The sequence below is a fragment of the Leopardus geoffroyi genome, chromosome E2, assembly GCF_018350155.1.
Source record: "Leopardus geoffroyi isolate Oge1 chromosome E2, O.geoffroyi_Oge1_pat1.0, whole genome shotgun sequence".
Classification (NCBI taxonomy): Eukaryota; Metazoa; Chordata; class Mammalia; order Carnivora; family Felidae; genus Leopardus; species Leopardus geoffroyi.
This window is the reverse complement of record NC_059335.1, coordinates 7,335,495-7,357,751: the sequence shown is the minus strand read 5'-3', so window position 1 is coordinate 7,357,751 and position 22,257 is coordinate 7,335,495. Positions and strand designations below refer to the sequence as shown.

The 22,257-nt window shown below is 49.0% G+C and overlaps 2 protein-coding genes across 4 annotated transcripts; both read right to left on the bottom strand.

The window, feature by feature from the left end:
• Positions 1–7,507: 7,507 nt before the first annotated feature.
• KLK8 (kallikrein related peptidase 8) lies at positions 7,508–13,500 on the bottom strand. 3 transcript variants are annotated; one of them, XM_045441680.1, is made up of 6 exons: positions 13,193–13,496; positions 12,703–12,809; positions 12,054–12,213; positions 11,638–11,897; positions 8,878–9,011; positions 7,508–7,713 (listed from the first exon to the last, which is right to left on the bottom strand). In XM_045441680.1, exons 2-6 carry the CDS (start codon positions 12,770–12,772, stop codon positions 7,558–7,560), a joined length of 780 nt encoding a protein of 259 aa, XP_045297636.1. In that variant the 5' UTR covers positions 12,773–12,809; positions 13,193–13,496; the 3' UTR covers positions 7,508–7,557. The 3 variants fall into 3 exon arrangements, with proteins under 3 accessions (XP_045297636.1, XP_045297635.1, XP_045297638.1); XM_045441679.1 differs by having other exon boundaries at positions 12,703–12,780; positions 13,193–13,490; XM_045441682.1 differs by lacking the exon at positions 7,508–7,713 and adding an exon at positions 8,497–8,649 and having other exon boundaries at positions 12,703–12,780; positions 13,193–13,500.
• Positions 13,501–14,224: 724 nt separating this feature from the next.
• KLK9 (kallikrein related peptidase 9) lies at positions 14,225–20,837 on the bottom strand. The gene is made up of 6 exons (XM_045441684.1): positions 20,283–20,837; positions 19,452–19,590; positions 19,092–19,248; positions 16,600–16,865; positions 15,308–15,444; positions 14,225–14,871 (listed from the first exon to the last, which is right to left on the bottom strand). The coding sequence occupies exons 2-6, from the start codon at positions 19,492–19,494 to the stop codon at positions 14,719–14,721; spliced, it is 756 nt and encodes a 251-aa protein (XP_045297640.1). The 5' UTR covers positions 19,495–19,590; positions 20,283–20,837; the 3' UTR covers positions 14,225–14,718.
• Between the last annotated feature and the right edge of the window lie 1,420 nt (positions 20,838–22,257).

Here is a 22,257-nt window from a genome sequence, read left to right as displayed (position 1 = left end):
TGCCAGTGACTGGTTTAGACACGGACATGAAAGGCCTTCCTGGCCAATAATGAGAGGAAGATCATTGGGGCACTTCTAGGAAAGACTGTCTTATTTCCAAAAGTGACACCTGAAGAGTTCTCTTTTCTTCTGCCAGATGACGTCCCTTTTGGATGTAAGTTATGGAACTGTGGCAGTTCTGCTGGAACCACGGAGAGAAACATCTGGCAGACCAAGCCAAAACAGTGATGATGGCCAAAGAGAGAGATGGGGATAAATGGGGTCTTTGATGAGGTCTCTAAGCTAGTGAATTAACCGACTATGGTGCTTCTTCATCTTGTGACTTCTTCAGGTTTCCTATCTGATTTGGAGTTTTTGGTTCCTACAGCCAAAATCTTCCTTAATAAAACCTCAATGTTAAATTCAAATCTGATCCTAAACCATGAATCCAAACCCAGTTCTAACTTGAATCTGTACCTTGAAGCCGCAGTAATCAACAAACCCAGTCCTGCCTCCAATCCTAGTTCTCTTTCCAGCCCTCCTTCCACATTGCCTTTCAGATCCAATCCTTCATATGTATTGAGCACCATCTATATACACAGGCTGGGCTAGATGCTGAGGATACTATGGTGCACAAACCTGGACAGAGTTCCTTCTCTCAAGGAGCTGACAGTCTAGTGTAAAATAAAGATGCATAATTCATAAATAAATGTAAAATTACAAGTCCAATGTGTGCTCTGAAGGAAAGCACTTCCTGGAGACCTTGACCCAGGAAGTGGCAACGAGCTAAGAGTTGAAAGAACGGTAAATTTTAACTAGAATAAAATGGGAAGGGATTGGAAAGTATATCATTTAGATGAAACTGTATGTGCAAAGGCTCTGAGATGGAAAGGAGTCATGGATGGAACTCAGAGACAGGGAGTTGGCTGGAGCCAGATGGTAAAGAACATTGTGTGTCATGGCGAGTTTGACTTTATTCTGTAGACAATGGTGAACGACTTGGACTTCAGTCACAGAGTGACATAACAAGATTTGTGTTTGCAAAATGTCACTCTACCTGCTATATGGAGGATGGATTTTAAGGGGATGTAGACACATAAGGAGACTATTGCTATAATCCAGATGAGAGATGATGGTGACTTGGATAAGGCCATTTAGGAGGTGAAGATGGAAATAAGAGAATAGATTCAATGTGTGCTCAGAGAAGAAAATCAATAGGCGTTAGGCATGGATTAAATGGATGTTGTGGTGTGAGAGACAGTTGTTAAGACTTCAAGTCTCCTGCTCAATGGATGATGGTGCCATTGAGAAGGCCTGATCAGATATGATCAAGTGCTCATGAGAAGGTGAGAAAGACCTCAGTCACTGGCTTCAAGCACAATTCTTACTGACACAGTTCACAACACCAATTTTTTTTTTAATGTTTATTTATTTTTGAGAGAGACAGAGACAGAATGCGAGTGGGTTAGGGGCAGAGAGAGAGGGAGACACAGAAAATTCAAAGCAGGCTCCAGGCTCTGAGCTGCCAGCACAGAGCCTGATGCGGGGCTTGAACCCACGAACCGAGATCATGACCTGAGCCGAAGTCAGACACTCAACCGACTGAGCCACCCAGGCACCCCTTGCAACACCAATCTTGACACAAACCCGAGTCTTAACCTGAAACCTCAGTTCATACCCAAACCTAACCCTCAATTCTGCTTTATCCTTGTCCAATTCTAACTTACTTGACCAAGTCCCTGACTCCAAATGTTAGCTTGAGCTATGGCTTACACCTCAATCAACCATAAACCTTGACCCAAACCCTGAATCCCTAACCATAAACCAAACTCAACCTTGACCAAAACTGAATGTCACCATAGCCTCAGTCCCAAGCCTGACCCATCCCTGTAATATTATAGTGCCCATCCCTGTAATATTCCAGAAGGCCCACGCTGACATATTCTCCATGAACTCACCCCCAAATCACACTAATCTTAACACTCTGGCTCCACTTCCAGCCCTATTCTCCTCTTCAACCCAATTTCTATCTGAAATTCCATATTAATTTCCATGCCCAACTCCTTTCCCCACCCCCGCCTTCATTTTCCCAATTCCACACACCACCTTGACTCTTTGTTTCATACAAGTTCTAAAATAAAGTCTACCAACTAACACCATACTAATATTGATCCTATACTGACTAAATTCAAGCTAAGTCCCCAAACTTTCTAAGACATTTACTCTCATCAAATCCAAAATGAGACCCCAGAACTCAGACTCCTGATGTCACCAATTCCACAGGAGGACCCTGGCCTTGAGGGATGTCAGCCTTCCTGACTTGGGCTCCCAAATCAAGAAGGAGTAGACCCCAGGCCACTTAACCTCATAGCCCTGTGAGTCAGTAATCTATCTTTCTCTCCTGGCTTCTTAAGGAGGGAAATTTTAGTAAGACTTCCAATTTGTCATCTAGTGCCCAAATCTTTATCCCTGGATTCTCTCTTCAGCTCCCTGCCTCATCAGCATTCTGTCAGAAAGAAGAAAGGAGCCCCATTCCTCTGGAGCCCTGGTATTCATTCATACATCCCCTGCACTTCTCCTCTGTTGTGCTCTGAATGTCTGTCTTTCTGTGTTTAATTATTTAATCTCATGTTGTTGCTAAACACCTAAACATGAGCAGAAGGAACAAACCTGATGTTCATACCCAGCCCACACCAGGGAACATAGGAGGTACTTAAATAAATACTAGTATACTAGTTTGCAAACCACTGTCATCCACAGATTTGCCAACTGTGGACTGTCTTTCCTTAACCCCTGAGCCATTCAGCCATGTGGTGTGAGAGAAAGAACTTGGCCTCACAAGTCAGACCAACCCAGGTGTGAATCCTAATTGCCAGTCCTGTGATTTCAGGTAAGTGACTTCATTTTTTCTGAGCCTCACTTTGCCTTTCTTTAAAGTGGGGGAGAGGGCGCCTGGGTGGCTCAGTCGGCTAAGCGTCCGACTTCGGCTCAGGTCATGATCTCGAGGTCTGTGAGTTCGAGCCCCGGGTTGGGCTCTGTGCTGACAGCCCAGAGCCTGGAGCCTGCTTCGGATTCTGTGTCTTCCTCTCTCTCTCTGACCCTCCCCCGTTCATGCTCTATCTCTCTCTGTCTCAAAAATAAATAAACGTTTAAAAAAATAAAATAAATAAAGTGGGGGAGAGAAAAATTTACTTCTCAAGGCAAACGGGAGGATTAAATAAAATTACTAAAAGAAAACGGACATACACACAGCATATGCTGAGTTAATATTAGCTTCCTTACCCCATCAATCCAGAATGAAGCAGCTTTCATTTCTTGTGTACCTGCAGTGTGACGTGCCCGGCACTTCTCAGAACTCATTTTTATTTCTCACATGGGTCCAAGTTAGGACTGTCTTCCCCATATTATAGATGATAAAATGGAGGTTTAAAAGAGGTTTGACCACTTGAGCAAAGTCATATAGCTAAGGAGTCAGAAGAAGCAGAATTCAAATGCTGAGGATTGCCCATAGCATTATGATTGTACAAACACACACTCTGAGAAGAAAATTTTCCTGGGATACTGTCACACACCCTGGAAGTTTTATTTGGCTCCAAATGGACTCAGGACCCTATGAGCCTATTAAGGATGCATAACCCCACGCTGGTGAGACCTCCAAGTCCCAGCCCTCCTGTGCCCTGTGGGTTTAGCACCAGCACCCGCTCTCAAGTCCCACACAGATACCCAGCCTCATATCTCCCTTGCCCTCAAACCTGTGTCCTGAACCTTTGCGTGATGACTCATCCTCCAGCTCATGATCATGCCTGAGAACAGGCATCTGGTTATCCTGCCAGCTGTGCCTTGCCCTGAGGGATCCTGGACACTGTGACCCTGGAACCTCCTGACTCAGCCTCTTGGGTTCCGAAGGCCTATTGTTTCTGACTTCCTGGATTCTCTTCCCTCTTCTTTCAAGAACAGCTCCCCACTTCTTTTGGGAAGCTGCTCTTTTATTTCAGATAGTTCTGGTGAAAGTTTCAATCATAGTTCTCCAAACCTTACCATCTGCCCACCCAACCACTGTGATTGATGCATGACCCAGGCCAAGCCGACAAAAGCATTGTTTCCTCCCTGGCAACAACGATTGATCCAAAGGGGTGGGCTCAGTTCAAGCTGAGTTCTTCAGTCAATCAGAGTTCTTCCTTGGGAGTAATATCAAGATGCCAGGAGAATGGAGATCTTTGTTTCTACTGTGTTTGCTTAATTGGGTGTGTCAGTAGCTGCTAGGTTCCCTTCCTCTGAAAAAGTCTGTCTACAGGGGCTAGAATGAGACCCAAAGGAGAAGGAAAGAGACAAGCAGAGTTGAAAAACAGCTTACACATAAAAAAAACAAAAACAAAAACAAAAACAGAAGCAGAGAGAAGTAGGCAGAGTGTCAGAGAGAAAGTGTCAAAGAGAGAGAGTGTGTGAGTGTGTGAGAGAGAGCTAATTGGCTTAAGTCACTATTTCAAGTACTTGAGACTCTGGTACCCATGTCACATCCTCTGACATCATGAACCATCCCCACAGCCTTCTTAGCCACCTAAATCAATCAATCTCTTCTTGTACATAAGCCATTTTGAACTCATTTTGGACTCTGACGTTGCTATCCAAAAGCTCCCTGACTAAGTGGCTCCTTCCAGCTTTTGTCCATGCCTAGTGCTCTGATTTCCTCCCAGACCCCTGAATTTTGGTTGACCCCTCCCAGATTCCTGAATTTTGGTTGACTTTGGACAAGTCTCTTCCCCTCACTGACCTCAGTCATGCCCCTACTTAATGGTATAAATCAATCTTCAAGTATTCTCTGGTTTATATTCCATTGGGGACATTTAAGTATCACCTGGATATTGGATGATATTAAGGAATTATTACTAACTCTGTAAGCGGTGATAACATAAGGTTTTTATGTTTTAAAAGAGTCTATATTTTAGAGCTGGAGTTGGCAAACTTTTCCAATAAAGGACCAAATAGTGTATATTTTAGGCTTTCTAGACCATGAGGCAAAATTGAGGATATTATGTAGGTATCCACATAACAAGAAAGAAAATAAATTTCCATGCATTTTTAAAATTTTAACTAGGCTGCACGGTGGAACCCAATGAGGGACTTGGACTCATGACCCTGAGATTAAGACCTGAGCTGAGATTAAGAGTCAGACGCTTAACCAACTGAGCCACCCAGGCCCCCCCACCAACATTTTTAACTGATGAAATTCAAAATAATCATTTGTTACCAATTTTTGTCATACAGGTCTATTAATCAGCAAAATGGAATTCTTTTGGCGGGATAACATCTTGCTTAATTAGGGTTCAAAATTAATGCTCCCTGGCATCAAATCAAGTAGTAAAAGCTATTTATACCTCTTGAGATTTGGCCCATGAACTGTAACTTGCCATACTGTTTTAAAAATACAAATGAACAGGGGCGCCTGGGTGGCGCAGTCGGTTAAGCGTCCGACTTCAGCCAGGTCACGATCTCGCGGTCCGTGAGTTCGAGCCCCGCGTCGGGCTCTGGGCTGATGGCTCAGAGCCTGGAGCCTGTTTCCGATTCTGTGTCTCCCTCTCTCTCTGCCCCTCCCCCGTTCATGCTCTGTCTCTCTCTGTCCCAAAAATAAATAAACGTTGAAAAAAAAATTTAAAAAAAATAATACAAATGAACATATTTGAGAACAAAATGATAGCTAATGTTTGTTTCAAAATATTCCCACATTAGAGAAGTGTGTAGTAGAGGAGAAAGAACTGGTTTTGATTCAGTTGGTGTACAAGGATTTCTACACCATTTTATATATGCTTGAAATTATTCATAATAAAAATTCTAAAACAATTCTTTAGGCCGAGATGACCCTTGAGTCTCACCTCCAGAAATGTATCCCCAGCTCCAGGAGTTTACTATCAGGCATGAAAGACTTCCTCAGGATTTCTGGTATTCGGGGACTTTCACAGAGGATAGAGATTGATGTATGTCATGCAAGACATCCAGCACACCCACACCCCTTGCGGAGAATTGCTGCACCCACAGCCCACGTCCAGACAACTTGTAGCCCCTGATTCCACATAGCCACTGATTGGATGGGACTGGTCACCTGACCAGAATGCAGTCAAACCATTGGCCATTCAATAACCTATCATGTGGCTGAAGGAGAAAAATTGACCTGGACCAATGGGATTCTCTCGTATTGGTATATAATGTGGGAAATCCCTAGGAAGCAAAGCAGTTGGTGGCAGGTATAGGTGAAGTTCAGCGGTTATGAAGTAAGGAGAGAGACTGGATAAGCGCACCAGGGAGCCAGCACCATGAAAATGCAGAAGCATGTAGAGAAAGGCGTCAGAGAGTCAAATAAATGAGTTAGAGGTTGGTAGCAAGAAAGGAATGAAACATACATGGAGATGTGATAGAGTGGAGCTAGTCTCCCCCCCGCCCCCGTTGCAATTTATTTATATCCTTACAATAACTACCCACTCCACACACATCTTTCTCAAGACGACTTACATTTAGCCTCTGCTTTGATGAAAACTCCCTCCAAATCTCTTTTCCTCCATACTTCAGTTTGGGCACCTTCAATGAAGTGACTCATTGCCTCATACCACAGCAGAAAAGCTCTAAGCTGTGAGAAAGATTTCTGTTTCTCCTAAGGGGGAAAAATAATCTGTCTCCCAGACTTCTGGGGGCTGTCCGTGTTCTATTTCTTCACCTGGGTGCTAGTTCCATAGGTGCATATTTAAGGTGTTCGTGTATTTCCTGCACTTTACATATCTTATAATTTTTTTTAATTTTTTAAATGTTTGTTTTTGAGAGAGGGAGAAAGTGCGAGCAGGGGAGGGGCAGAGAGAGAGAGACACAGAATCTCAAGCAGGCTCCAGGCTCGAGCTGTCAGCACAGAGCCCGCCATGGGGCTTGAATTCAACAAACCATGAGATCATGACCTGAGTGAAAGCCGGAAACTTAACTGACTGAGCCACCCAGGCACCCCTCTTATAATTTTTAAAATGAGGAAGGGGAACTCTCCCTGCAAAGCTTAGAAACACTTTAGCTGCTTGGAACAACTAAACAGAAATTCTTCTGGGGATGCTCAGTCAGTTAAGCATCCAATTCTTGATTTCGGCTCATGCCACGATCTCATGGTTTGTGAGTTTGAGCCCCACGTCACTGACAAGGTGGAGCCTGCTTGGGATTCTCTCTCTCTCTCTGCCCCTCCTCCACTTGTACAAGCTCTCTCTCTCAAAATAAATTAATTAATTAAAAAAAAGAAATTCTTTCAAATCTGTCTTTTGCAGGCCAACCCATCGGATATTTGGAAATCCTTGTGTGTCTTCTCCCCTGAATTTAACCTCCCATTCCTCCAAGCCCTTCCAGAAATAAAGGGGGTCACTCCAGGCAATGGTGGTAGCCACAGTGGCCATGGGGTGGGGGGTGGTCTTAATCTCTGTAGACCACCCATCAAATGTCCCAGCAAGGCGCAGACCCCCGTCTTTCCATCCCTCCCAGCAAGGAGGAAGCACAGACAGGCAAGGAGCAAGGCTGAGTTGTGAGTTTATTGAAGCGGGTCCAGAGCTTGTCCTAGCATCAACCCCTGCTGCCTATGGTCTTCTTGATCCAGTCCAAGTAGCGGCAAATGTTGGTGTAGATACCAGGTCTCTCGGGCCGCCCACAGGGGTCTGATCCCCAGGATGTGATGCCTTGGAGAACACCATCACACACCAGCGGGCCCCCGGAATCTCCCTGGAAGGGGAGAGTAAGAGAATACTTTCACCTAAGATCCCCTGCTGCATCCCACATTTAGTACTAGTTCTGTAGCTGATTGGTTCCTCTAACCAATAGGGATAAGAGCATTGTATCCTGGGACCAATGGTGACAGAGAAAGGTGGGGCTTCATGTACTGGGACACACACTGGGTGTGCAAGGGCAACGGGGGACATCCTGACCAAGGAGGGAAGAGAATGATGTCTCAAACGTCCAAGTCAGAAAGAAGACAGTGAGGATTACATGGAGGGGACTGAACTGATGTCTTGGTTCCTGCCAGTGGCGAACAGATCTTTGAATCCGGTTACCAAAGAGAGAGGGAAGGAGCAGAGCTCTTGTGGTCACACACACACACACACACACACGTGCAAGGGGCAATGGTGGGGTCTTTTGGGAAGAGATCTTTGTCTCTATGGAACTGGAACCATCCTGAGAGATTAGATTTCCTGGGAGGACACTGATGGAAATGATTTCATTCCTGGCCAACGGGAAAGAAAGCATGGAAGCATTGTCTTCAGGGACCAATCATTAGCAAAGGGGGTGGGACTTCCATGAGGGAGACAAAGCTGGGGGAGCCCTGAAGACTGAAACTGCAGCCAAATAAGAACGACTGTTACATCTATGGCAAATCCCAAGATTTGTTATCTTGGGGATGGGGAGCTCATTGAAGGAGGATTAAAGTCAGTGGCACCATTCTCTGGCCAGTTGGCAAGAGAGTATTGTTTCCCAAGGAACCGTGCTAGGAAACCCAATCAGGTCCCAAAGAAAGGTGGCTGGCTACCTGGTCAGTGATAGAGTCAGCACAAATTCCTGCGGAAGGGAGCAGGGAGCTTGCTCACCCTCTAGCTTCAGACTCTTTCCCGCATGGACATCTTCTCTTGCTCCCTTTATCCCTTCCTCTGTCTGCACCCTATCCTGAAGACAAGAGTTCCCAAGAAAACGATAGCGACAATTTAGCGTTCCTGATCCCTGTGCGGTGTGACCTGCAGGGAGAGTGTGGCCTTCTCTGAACCTGCTTCCCGCTCTAGACATGGAGTATAACTTCTCTGGGTGCTAACTCTTTGAGTTTCCCCTGATGCCAAGCCCCAAGCCTCCATGGGCATTGAAGGCCAAGGGAAGAAGGGGGTTTCAGAAGTCACTCACCTGGCATGAGTCGGCCCCATTGCTGTCTCCTGCACAAATCATACCATCTGTGACTTCCCCAGGGTAGACATCTTTACACTTCTTCAGGGGAAAGATTTCTACTTCTGCGCAGTTGAGGGTGTCAGGAAAATTCTCTGAGGGGGCAGAGGTTGTAAGTTCCCAGAGAGAGTAACCATTTCCCTCAGTCCCTAGGTGAATCTAACCTCCCTTCTGTACATGCATGGCTGCACAGGAGGGTTTTCTGACACCTTTTGCAGGGCACATCACGTCTCACCATATTAAACAAAGCTATGGCCCCTGCAGTTTCCTTTCCAACATCTAGAGAAAGGCTGTTGGACCTTACCTTCTGTTTCTTGCCCAGAGTCCTGTCATTTTCCTTCTTCCTTCCCTCCCTTCCTTCCTTCCTTCCTTCCTTCCTTCCTTCCTTCCTTCCTTCCCTCCTTCCTTCCTTCTTGCTTTTTTGCTTTATTTCGTACTTTCTAGGCTTTACCACCCAGTGTGGAGCCCAATGTGGGGCTTGAACTCACAACCCTGAGATCAAGACCTGAGCTGAGACTCAGACTTGGATACTTATAACCAACTGAGTCACCCAGGTGCCCCATCCCAAAGTCATTCGCAAATTAAGGATCAGGTGACTGAAAGACATGGAGGTGCCCCCTTGTGACACCTATGACCCTGTCTCTCCAATCTTCCCATCCCCAGACCACCCCAATTCAGCTAAATCCTACTTCTCCCAAAAGTCACTTCATTTTAGAAGCCTTCCCTGACCATTCTAATGAAGACACCACCCCTCTATCTCTCCCTATCCTCTTAACTCTCCATGATACTTCATTATATCACTTAACTCTACCTAATAATTCATTTTATATGTATTTTTGTTTATTGTCTATTTCCCCCACCTAGCATGCAAATCCATAGGATAGGGACTTCACACGATACAGCAGCTGGGACTACCAGATGCTTACAAAAAAATTGAATTAATGACTAAAAGTGGAATTAACCATGTAATGTACACCATGGGGAATATGGTCAATAATATTGTTACAACTTTGTATGGTGACAGACGGTACCTAGACTTATTATGGTGATCAGTTTTCAGTGTATACAAATGTCCAGTCATTATATTTACACACAAAACTAATAGAATATTGCAGGGCACCTGGGTGGCTCAGTCAGTTGAGTGTCCAACTCTTGATTTCAGCCCAGGTCATGATCCCAGGGTCGTGGAATTGAACCCTGCACGAGATTGCTCACTGAGCATGGAGTCTGCTTGAGACTCTCTCTCTCTCCCCACCCCCACCCCTCTTCCTAGCTTGCACTCTCTCTTTCTAAAATAAAATTTAAAAAATTAAAAATAAATAATAGAATATTGTGTGCCAATTATACTTCAATTTAAAAAAGAAAGAAAATGGAATTAATCTTTCTTATTAACCTTTGAGCAATAGACTTGAAGGGAAAAAACTTCTATCTGGCACCTCCATTCTCCAGAAGCTGTATACTCACAATCTCATTGATTGTAAGACATCTGAACTCACAATTGCTTTTTAAAAGAGGGATACATTCATTCATCCATAATTCAGTCATCCATGCATTCATTCAACAAATATTTATTGAGTACCTACTGTATACCAAGAACCATCCTGAGCACTAGGAATGCACCATGAAGAAAAGAGCTTTAACCTGAACCCTTATGGAGCTTAAAAATCTATTGGTCAGGGGCACCTGGGTGCATCAGTCAGTTAAGCGTCCAACTCCTGGTTTCTGCTCAGGTTATGAACTGACGTTTCATGGGTTTGAGCCCCGCATCAGGCTCTGCTGACAGTGCTGAGTGTGCTTGGGATATTTTCTCTCTCTGCCCCTCCCCTACTCATTCTCTCTCCCTCTCCCTCCCTCTCCCTCCCTCTCTCTCTCTCTCTCAAAAATAAAATAAATAAACTTCAAAAAAATCTATTGGTCAATTATCCCTATTTTGCAGATGAGGAAAGTGAGGCCGAGAGATGGAAAGGGACTTGCCCAGAAAAAAGGGCAGAGCATGGTGTGAACGGACCTGACCTGATTCATGAGCCAGTGGGTTTCCACAGTGTCCCTTGTCTCCTTAGAAGTAAGAGCCAGACAGGCAGGGACCTGAGTCCTGGCTTTGCTGCTTCTTGGTGAATCACACGCCTCTCTGAGCTGAGCCTCAATTCTTTCACTGTGACGTAGGGTGAGGAGCTGCCTGGACTCTGAAGTCCCAAAGGGAGGGCTTCAATGGAGGTCCAGACTTTTTGGGTCCAGAGTGAGGAATGAGCTGGAAACTAGACTATGCGTCTTGGGGGAGGAAGGGCCTGGACTCCTGGGTGTAAAGAAAAAGAGTTTCTGGTGCCAGGAATCGTGGGTTCAGGAGGGAGAAGATCGTAGGAGCCTGTTTTCTTGGGCCACTGAAGAGCCCATCTACCCTAAGCCTGTTAAGAAGATTATAGAAGACCCTGTGCTATGAAAGTTCTCATAACATGGCACTCTCCACCATAAAGGAGGCATACATTCTTTCATCCACTCATGCGTCCATTCATATTTTGGGAACCTGCTCTAACAGTCTGCTATTTTGTTTTCTTTCTCCCACCACTCCTGTTAATATTCTGATCTTTGGGGTTTCCAACATGGGCCACCTGTGAGTCTCAAACTCACAATCACTGTCCCTTCTCTATCTCCTTCTGGAGCCAGAGCTTTGCCAATGGCTTGGGGTCCAGTGGGCCAGCCAGCTTCTCCTCTGCCTCCTACTACCTCGGGGGCTGGTGACGGTGCCCCAGCCCGAGATGGTGCACTTCTGGCCAACTTGAGGGCAGTGATCCGCCAGGTTGATGGGCTTCACTTGGGGCCCCAGGGATGCCTGACCACGTAGTCGGATGAGCATGAGATCATGGCTGTGGTCCTCGCTGCTGCTGTTGTAACAGGGGTGTGGGATGGACTGAGCCACAGCCATTTCTTGCTCTGAACTGTCCTTTTTCTTCAGGCTGTGTTCCCCCAGGCGTACCGTGTACTTCCTGTAATGGTGGAGAGTAGTCTGGGACCCAGGCAGGAGTATGAGCCCCTGGCCCCCTCCTCCCTCAGCCCTCCTCTTTCAGAAGCTCAATCTCCAGCTCTCTTCTTTGCCCCTCCCCTCAGGCCCCAGCCCACCTCTGCTCCAGGCAAAAACTCACTGTTTTTTACAGTGGGCTGCTGTGAGGACCCAGTTGTCATCGATGAGGACGCCCCCGCATAGCAGCCGGACACCCTGGAACAAGGCTGTCTGCCAAGGCTGTGAATGGGCCTCACACTCCTGGCCACCCAGCACCTTGGACTCCTGTGCCCTCAAGTGTCCTGCAGCAGAAGGGAGAGGGTTGGATCACCACCCCCTGCGGCAGTGGAGGGGCCAAGAAAGCCACTATGGGTTCAAACAGACACACGGCAAGTCGTCTGCCTGCCACCTCACATGTCCACACACCCTCACACGCGAGGTCCCTGGCTTGCCACACAGATGCACACGTACACTCATTGAAGCCCATGAGTCACACGAAGTCACACACCCAAGCATGCTTCCACATGCATTCACACGCCCGTATACTCCAGTGCGTATCTGCGCCCCTCAGCAGGCAGCCCTGCAGGCTTGGTGTGCTCATGCAATAGGCAGCAATAGGAGACCTGACTCACTCCTGCCTGCTGCCGTGTGTGTGTGTGTGTGCCCCCATCCGCCCTCGGGAAAGCCTGAAGAAGCTCCCACACGTGATCATGTGTTTCACATCCCCCACCCCCATGCCATCACAAGCACCCACCGTGGCATTCCCGAGGTTCCCGCCAGGCCCCCCTCACCTGTCCAGGCTTCCAGCACCAATAGCAAAAACGTCCAGATCCAGACTGCAGCGGCTGGGGGATGTCCCATGGTGGGGTCTGGGAGAGCGAGAAGGCAGGGCTGAGACCTGAGGAGGGGGGAGAGCTAAATCCTAGGAGGATCTTGAAATAAGGGAGCAGTGCATCCGAAGCCATTTTTGTGGGTCCTGCAGGAGGAAAGGGCTGGGGATCCAGATTTCTTAGGTTGAGGAAGAAGGGGGCAGACCCCAGATTTCTGAATCTGAGGAGGGGAGGTGGGGGCTGGATTCCTACATTCCAAGGAATGGAAGAATTAGGGTCCTGGACTCCAGGATCTGGAAACTGGGAGTTGAGATTCCTAAGTCTTGGGGGGGGGGGGAGGTGGAGAAGGGGGCCAGGGGCCAGGTTCCTAACTCTTGAAGGAGGAAGGGGTAGTCCTGGGGGAGGAGGGGCTCCGGCCTGATGCCTGTGTCTGAGTACTTTGGCCTCTCACCTTGCAGAATCCAAGGGGCGGGGTCACCGACTGATTCAGACCCAGAGGAAGAGGCCCCGGTAGTTCAGCTCCGTCTGCCGAGTACTAGATTCTGGAGGCTTTTAACTGGGAATCCCCGCCTCCTGCTCCGCCTCCTCCCCCTCTGGAGCCTGCAGAGCACCAGGGAACTGGAACTCTGTGTTTGAGTGAGAAGGAACTGAGGGGCTGAAAGAGAAATCTTGAAGGAGGAGGAGCTGGGATCTGGAACTCCTCGGGCTTGGGAGAGAAGGACCTCAGTGCTGTGACTCCTGGGTCTGAATCAGAAAGGGCTGGGGACGCGGACTACTGGCTCCGAGGGTGGGGAGGGTGGGGAGGGGGGGGGTAGGCCGGGGACCTGGACTCTGGGTTCAGGGGAGGTAGGGGCTGGGCGTCTGAACTCCTGGGTCTGAGGAAGGAGGGGTCTTGAGGCCCGGACTCTGGGTCTGGAAGTGGGGGCTGGGATTCTGGACTCTGGGTCTGAGGGAGGAGGGACTGGCTTTCTGGACTCCTGGGTCTGACGGTTGGGGGGAGCTGGGGACCCAAACTTTTGGGTCTGAGAGGGGAGGGGGAATAATATAGGCGTGAATTTTTGGTCTGAGGGAGCAGGGGGTTGGGGGCTGAATTCTTCAGTCTTTTTAGAAGGAGTGACTTGGAGCCTGGGTTCTTGCGGGAGCAGGGGGCTGCTGTCACTACCTCGGAATGGAAGGAAGGTGAGTCCTCTTGGTCTCGACTTCTGAGGGCGGATCTGGCCCCGCCCCCTGCCCCCTGAGAGATCCGGGATGTGGGAAGGCAGGTTTGGGAGGCACCGTGACCTGGTTTCCCCTTCCCCTAGGGGAGACGGGACCAGCCCAAGCAGAACCCAGCCGCCTTGCTGCAATAGGGCTGATGGAGACAGACTTTAGGCAGGACCTGCTAGGGGCTTAGGGGGAATTGCTGTACGGTGGCCGTTCCCTGTCTGCCCACCGCCGCCCACCCGTTGCCCTTCCTTCATCCCACGGAGCAGGCGGACGGAAGGCGCGGCTACGCGCGTTTATTGTAAAATCTTCCATTGGTTCTCAGGCTGGGACCCCGCCAGGATTCAAACGCCCAGGGGCGGGGCCATGAGGGGCGGAGCCCGACAGCGCCTCAGTCCCTAGTGGGGGAAGCTGCCGCGCCCCTGACGTCACGGGGGAGGGATCTCTCACGGAGGAGGCGGGGTTACAAGGGGTGGGATCCAGAGGGGGAAGTCTCATTGGGCAAAGCTCCGAGGGGAGGAGCTATCTGGTGGAGGACCTCCCCGAGCGGAGCCCTAGGCGAAGCTGTCCCATGGGGGCGGTGCCAGCTCTCGGTGACATCATAGAAGGCGGGGCTACAGGGCGGAGGTGTCTCCCTGCCCTTTTCGACGCTGTCGGCCAACAGGGGCGGAGCCTGAATATGCAAAGTGCGTCTCAGCGCTGCCGAGGCCAGAGTCCGGCAATTCCCGGCTCCCCTGCGCCCACCCTTCTCTCTTGGTCCTGAGGCGCGAGAGCTCAGTTGTCCTCCATGGTCTTTCGGATCCAGTCCACGTAGTGGCATACGCTGGTGTACACGGCGGGGCGACGGGGTCTGGAGCAGGGCTCGGCACCCCCAGACACCACACCTGCCAGGGTCCCTTCGCAAACCAAAGGGCCTCCAGAGTCACCCTGTGCGCGGCAGAAGAGCAATGAAACTGTTAAGCGGGTGTATTCATGATATTATCTTTCTCCCAGGAAGCCCTCCTCTCCTGACACCTTGTTGTCCAGGCGGCCAGTCCCTCCTCCCTCAGACCCAGGAGTAAAAGCTCATACCCCTCACCTCAACCCTGCACCCAGCCTTCTGGGATCCTAGTCCCCTCTTCCCTCAGGACTTAAAGTCTGTTCTTTAAGACTAGTCTCCTCTTTCTTTAGATCCTGGAGTCTGGGCCCACAGTCCCCTTTAAATCCAGGAATCTTGGTCTTGGCCCCATCTTCTCCCAGGACCCAAGTGTCCCAGATCCCCACTTGCTTTCACCCAGGAAGTCTGGGGCCCAACTCCCTAATTCCCTAGGGCCCGGGAATCTGGCAAGATACCCATTCCCCGCCTCCCCAGAGTGGGACTCACCTGGCAGGAACCCCGGCCCCCCTCCCAAAGGCCGGCACAGAGCATACTGTCAGAGATGTGGCCCGGATATGCCCGATGGCAGAGTTTGTGCTCCAGGATGCTGATGTTAGCACACTGTAGCGTGAGTGGGTACTGCACTGTTGGCAAAAGAGGTCAACCCATAGAGGATCAGCAGTTGTGCACATCACACTCAGAAGCCCCTCCATCCAGACCCTTCCCTAAGGAGGACCCATAGAACCACAGCATAAGACTCTCAAAGATAGAAACAAGACACAGTGACAAAAAGAAATCATAGCGTGAAAGAGAAACAGATGTTTGAGGAGAGGGAGAGAGCCAGAGAAACAGAGTCAGAGAGTCAAGAACCAAGAAGAGATACATGATACACAGAGGAAAGCAGAGACCATACCAGGAGGTAGACCTCTTAAGGGGAAAGAGATTCTCAGGAAGCAATGAAGAAAGAGAGGGAAAGAGGCCCAGAAATGCCAAGGACAGTGAGATAAAGGGAGGAGATATTTATGGTCATTGGCAGAGACAGAGATAAAGACTTAAAAGATACTAGATACACACAGGGAGACACAGCATGTATAATATAGATATACATATAGATACACGTATACCCATGTATATGGATATTGACAGGCAAACAGAAGTGGTTGGAGGGGTATTGATGGCATTGTTGGGCTTGACAAGCAAATAGAAGTGGGTGGAGGGGACTGTGCAGCCACAGCAGCCACTGGGGGGCACTGTAGTGAACCAGAGAACCCACATCCGGTCTGAAGCGGGCAGCCTCCACCGATTCTGCCCAATGGCCGCTCTTTGGGGAATGTGGCTCCAACGTTGCCAGTTCTTTGAATTTTTCCAGCAAACGCAGACATTTGGCTTTTGTGTAAAATCTCCCAGGCTTTAGTTGTTGGCAGCAACAAATTCAGACTGTTTTTTCAAGGCACTCTGAAAACTGATGCGAGGAAGCTAAATATGGCTAATGGGTTGCTGATCGGTGACTCTGAGAGCGTCACTCTGTACACCTCATTTCCATTCCAAGATGCATGTATTTTCACATTTAAACATCTCCAACATCCAGGAAGGGTCTTCCAGCAAATGGTGTCATACAAGGATTAATGGGACCTTTTTTCCCCCCTGTTCTTAGTGGTGGTAAAATAATGATGCACCTTCAATTTATAGCGTCTTAAAATGTTTCCCTATCTATCAGATGAAAAGGCAGAGACAGAGAAACAGAGGATTCAGACCGTCAGCGTGAGACACAAGGGACTGAGTTGTGAGCAACACTGTACCCTTAGGACTGGACACGGCTCCCCAGCCTGAGATGAGGCACTGGGTGCCTGGGGAGACGCAGGTCTGGCTGAGGTTGAGGGGCTGCACAGCAGGGCCCAGATGTGCCTTCCTGGGCAGACGGATCAGCATGATGTCATCCTTATGGTCATGGGCTCTGAGGTCCTTGTTGAACCCAGGGTGGGGGAAGAAGTCTGTGACCCGGAACAGTTGCTCTGGACCCTCCCATCTCCAGAGGTGGTGCTCCCCAAGGCGGACCCACAGATACCTGTTGGGACAGGCCTCAGAGGTCAAGCTGGGTGTCCACCAAGCTTGGGTGCTCCACAAGCCACACACTGTCCCCGGGCCCCTATCATCTCTGTACGACCCAGAGTGCTGTGTGATTTTAAGCAAGGTATACACCCTCTCTGGGCCCCAGCTCCTCACTCCATCCTTTCATCTGCCTCTACCTTTGTAGCTCTCCCCCCAAAACTCACACCCCTCCCAAGTCCCATACCAAGTGAGTCGCCTTCCTTCCCGCCCCACCTGGAGCCTTAAAGGTGACCTGGGTCCCCTGGAACTGTGTAGGCACATGCAGGCTCCACCTACCATACAACAACAGCCCCACCTCCTGCCCCCACAGGTCTGGTGGCTTTTGCGGGGAGTGGCTCTGTGTGTGTGTTGGTGTGTGTGTGTGTGTGTGTATGCATGGAAGGGGATGGGAAATGGAAAATCCCCAAGTTAGGGGTCATCCATGAACTCAGAGTTTTCCTGTAGCCGTATCCCTTACCCTCAATGTGTGTCTTCCTAAGGCCTACCCTCAAGCTCTCTCACTGCAAGCCCAGTCCACGTCCCAGGACAGCTGGGGACTATCTGGGAGTATATGTGTCCATTCCTCAGCCTCTGACCTCTGACCTTAGGGAACAGGCTTCTGATTGAGAATTCAGGATTTAAGGAGTATGAGGTGTTATTTCTATCTTTGACTCTCTGTCACCTTGTTGCCTTGGTTCCATATCTGGGAAATCAATCCCCCCCAACTCGTCCTCATGCCTAAATCTTTTCTACCTCCATATCTCTGCTTCTCTCCTTGGTCTTTGGGACTGAAATCTGAGCATTGTTCTCCTAGCCTGAAGCACAGACCTGAGCTGAAAGAGACCCTATCGTGGAGCAATGACTGATGGGAAATTCCCACACAACATTCTATACCAACCCCATGTGCTTCATTCCTGGAGGGAAGAATATTGGAACAAGGTGAATGACTCCTTTCCAGAGATAATATAGAAAAGATTACTGAATCATTTAGATTCTCATACTCTGGGCATTAGAATGCCCAGAATCTAAATTCTAGAATTCTAAGATTCTAACATGTTAGGAATTCACAATTCTAGAATTCTATGTTCTAGAAGGTTATGAATTCAATGTTCTAACATTCTAGATTTCTCTGGATCAAAAAGTCTGAGGGGGGGTGTTAAATTACCTGAGTGAAATCAGGAACTGAAAGAGCCTAGAATTCTAGTATCCTGGGACTATAAGATGAATTTCATCACTCTAGAATTCTATAAATCAATGGTTTTCGAAATTCAGGAAGCTAGGGTTCAAATAGTTTGAGGCTCTAGAATTCTCTGAATTAAAACCTGGGGGATTTTAAGAATCTGGAATGATAGCATTCTGGGATGTTTAATTCACCAGATTCTAGACATTCATGAATAGAAGTTTCTAGAATTCTATTGATGCAAGATCCTAGGATTCTGCAAGTCTTAGTATTCTAGTATACTCTGAATACAATATTCTAAGACCATGAACTTCTATATTCAATGAACCTACCTAGAAACTGAATCTAAGATTCTAGAGTTGTGCTATCCTATACAACTATTGAGCACTTGAAATGTGGCTCATCTGAACTGAGAGGTGCTGTATGTGTAAAACATACATCTGACTTCAAAGGCGTAGTATTAAAAAAAAAAAGACTAAACAGTCATTCATAAACATTTAAAAGCGGATTGCAAATTGAAATAATATTTTGAGTGTTTCCAAGCAAATCTATTATTAACATTAATGTTAATCATTTCTTTTTCACTCTTGTAATACATGTACTAGAAAATGTAAACTTACCAGTGTGGCTGGAGTGATTATATCCTCTGGGGGTAGAGCCGGACTCCTAAGTTTCTACCACTCTCTGAATCTCTGATTCTAGAATTCACTGAATTTCATGGATCTGAGATTTCAGGAGCTCAAGACTCTGGATTTTTCTGGGTCAGAGTCTAGGCTTCTAAGAGTTTCAAATTTTAGACTCCAATAATTAGATTACTTGGGACTCTAGAATTTGGAGAGTCAATTCTAACAGTTGAGCTTTTGGGAAAAGAAATGAAGGCTAAATCCTTCCTGCCCACAGCTCCCTCCCTCCCTCCGAAGGCCCCTTGACCCCACCCCCACCCTTTCCTTATCCTCTCCCCCCTCCCCCCCCCCCCCCCCCCCCCCCCCCCCGTCGACACAGAGTGGTGCCCGGGTCACTCACCGCTTGCGGCAGTGGGCAGCTGTGAGCAGCCAGCGGTCACTGATGAGGGAAGCCCCACAGAAGAGGCGGGTGAGGAAGAAGAGCCCGGCCTGCCAGGGCTGCGAGTTGGGGCGGCATTCCTCAGCCCCGATTGCTCGGGTATCTGCCCCGCCGTGCCCTGGGGTGGGGTGGAGGCAGAGGCAGAGGGGTAAATGACAATCACGGTGGGAGGGCTGGGGGAGACCTGGGAGATACCTAGCAGGAAGGGGAAGGGCAAGCGTCGGGGGGGGGGGGGGGGGGGGGTGGAGAGCGGGGGAGGGGTTGAGGGGTCTCTCAGGGGGCCGTGGGCACAGGCAGCAGGATGGACAGCAGGAGCCTCACCTGTCAGGAGAGAAAGCAGAGCACAGACGAGTCCCAGCCTCATGACCTCGGGGTGCCTGGGTCTTGAGCATGCGTTGGGGCGCTGGGTGCTTCTTTAAGGTAAGCCATGCCATCTCCTTCCTCCTCTCTGGGGCCGCCCCTGTGATTAATCTGGGTTGAGAAATGTCCCAGGAGGAGGGGGAAGCCCTGGAGCCTTGACTGGGGGCCTTGGGAATGGAGGTGATGCGGGAGACCCCCCCCCCACCTGCAGGGCTTGGTGGAATGAGGGAGGGGCCCTGGGATCTCCAGAGAGGGGAACCCTCATTCCCATAATCTGGGGATGTGGGACCTGGATACAGGATATCCTGTGATCTGGAGGAGGAAGAGGGATAGGAAGATGATCCCTAAGGCTGGGTCCTGAGGTGGAAGCAAATTGATCTTGAATGAAGCTTGTGGTGAGCTGTGACCAGTGTCCTGGGCAGGAGGACGCCCTTCCAGAAAGCAGGCTGAGGCTGGAGAAAGAACAGACACTCGGTAGGAAGGAGGCAGGCAGGATGGGGCAAGGCAGGGAAAGAGAGAGAAGGAATTAGAGAGAAGGACAGAGATAGAAGGATCAGGGGTGAGAGAAGGAGAGAAAGGAAGATACACACAGACTGAGCAAAGCAGAGACCGCAAGGAGCCACGCACGTGTGCATGCCCCACCCTGAGCATCCAGGCCCCTTCCCGCAAGAACAAAGCTCTCTCCTAGAAGGTTGAGGAAATATGGTCCCAACTGGATTCACCCACTCTTGTCATAAACTACCCCATCCCCTTCATATCGCTACCCACCAGGGACCCACATGCCCAACATACCTGGAACTTAAGTGCTTTCCTTTTCTCTTAATACCACCAGATCTTGGCCAAGTCCTGAGAACATTGCCCGTTGTTTTTTTTTTTTTTTTTTTTTTTAATCTCTTCTCCTCCATTGTCCTTCCCATCCACCCATCCTACCTGCCTCGATCCCCATCCCTCCTCCTCATCAGGTGGACAGCCCCTGCAGGGCCAAGCCCAGATGTGACTCATCTGTGTGTCCCCAGCATCACCCTTTCAGGGCTGCGCTCTTCTTGGGAGGCCTCAGGAGATGTTAATTAAAGGAGTGAATGTCTTTCTCTATATTCTTTTCCTGGTAAACTCCTACTCATCCTTCAAGACTCAGCCTAAATGCCCCCTCCTCCAGGAAGTCTTCTGTGATTTCTCAACGAAGAGTACATCTTTTCCTCCCCTGGGCACTCACAGACTCCTCCACTTTCTGTTGCTGTAAGCCTGATTATCACTCTGGGGCTGGGCTCCTCTTGAATGTGCACTTGATACAATGCTTTAGAGCATGGACTCAGGGGTGCCTGGGTGGCTCAGTTGGTTAAACATCCGACTTGAGCTCAGGTCATGACCTCACGGTTCAAGGGTTCGAGCCCCACATCGGGCTTTGTGCTGACAGCTCAGAGCCTGGAGCCTGCTTCAGATTCTGTCTCCCTCTCTCTGCCCCTCCCCGACTCACACTATATATGTCTCTCTCTCTCTCTCTGTCTCTCTCAAAAATAAATAAACATTAAAAAATTTTTTTTTTAGAGCATGGACTCTGGAAGTGGACCACCAGGGTCCAAATCTCAATGTTGGCCATTATTAGGTATGTGACCTTGGGCAAGTCACTGGACCTCTTTTAGCTGGCCCATCTGTTAAGAAGTAGTAACAATTCAGGTCGCGGGGTGACTGAGCAAATTAACCCATCTGAAGTCTTACAAGAGTGCTGGGCACATGGTAAGCATTCAACAAATATAACTTGTTTATCCATCTCCTGTAGAGTCCCATGCTGCCCCCATCACAATACATGTCACTCGTGGTTGTTGGGTGTCTTACTCTGTCTCCAGAAAGGGAGGTCCATCTTTTTTTTTTTTTAAATTTTTTTAACGTTTATTTATTTTTGGGAGAGAGAGAGACAGAGCATGAATGGGGGAGGGGCAGAGAGAGAGGGAGACACAGAATCGGAAGCAGGCTCCAGGCTCTGAGCCATCAGCCCAGAGCCCGACGCGGGGCTCAAACTCATGGACCGCGAGATCGTGACCTGAGCTGAAGTCGGACACTTAACCGACTGAGCCACCCAGGCGCCCCGGGAGGTCCATCTTTGAGACCAGAGACTGAATAGCCACTCTGTGCTAGGTGCCATTCTAACTGCTATTGATAACATCTTGACAGCTCCCTTCATTGACTGTCCTGGCAGGTAAGCATTTCGTGTATATTATCTCATTTAACTCTCATAGGAGTCTATCCTATCTCTATTCCACAGAGGGGAAAATTGAAGTAGAGAGAGCATTCAAGCAATTTTCTCAAGGTCACAAAGTGACAGAAATGCATTTCCTTCTCTACCTGGTACATTCCTACTTATCCTTTTAAACCCCATGCAAATGTCCCCTGATCTGAGAAGACCTCCCTGTCTCCTCAGAAAGAGTCCTTGGCCTCTCCTCAGGGCACCCTGTGCCTCCTTCTGTTGCAGTGCTGGTCAGTTTTTGTCATTCATTCAACAATGTATGGAGTGGTTTCTGTGTGCCAGGCACTGTGCTGGGTGCTTAAGAAAATCACAGCAAATTGGGGCGCCTGGGTGGCGCAGTCGGTTAAGCGTCCGACTTCAGCCAGGTCACGATCTCGCGGTCCGTGAGTTCGAGCCCCGCGTCGGGCTCTGGGCTGATGGCTCAGAGCCTGGAGCCTGTTTCCGATTCTGTGTCTCCCTCTCTCTCTGCCCCTCCCCCGTTCATGCTCTGTCTCTCTCTGTCCCAAAAATAAATAAACGTTGAAA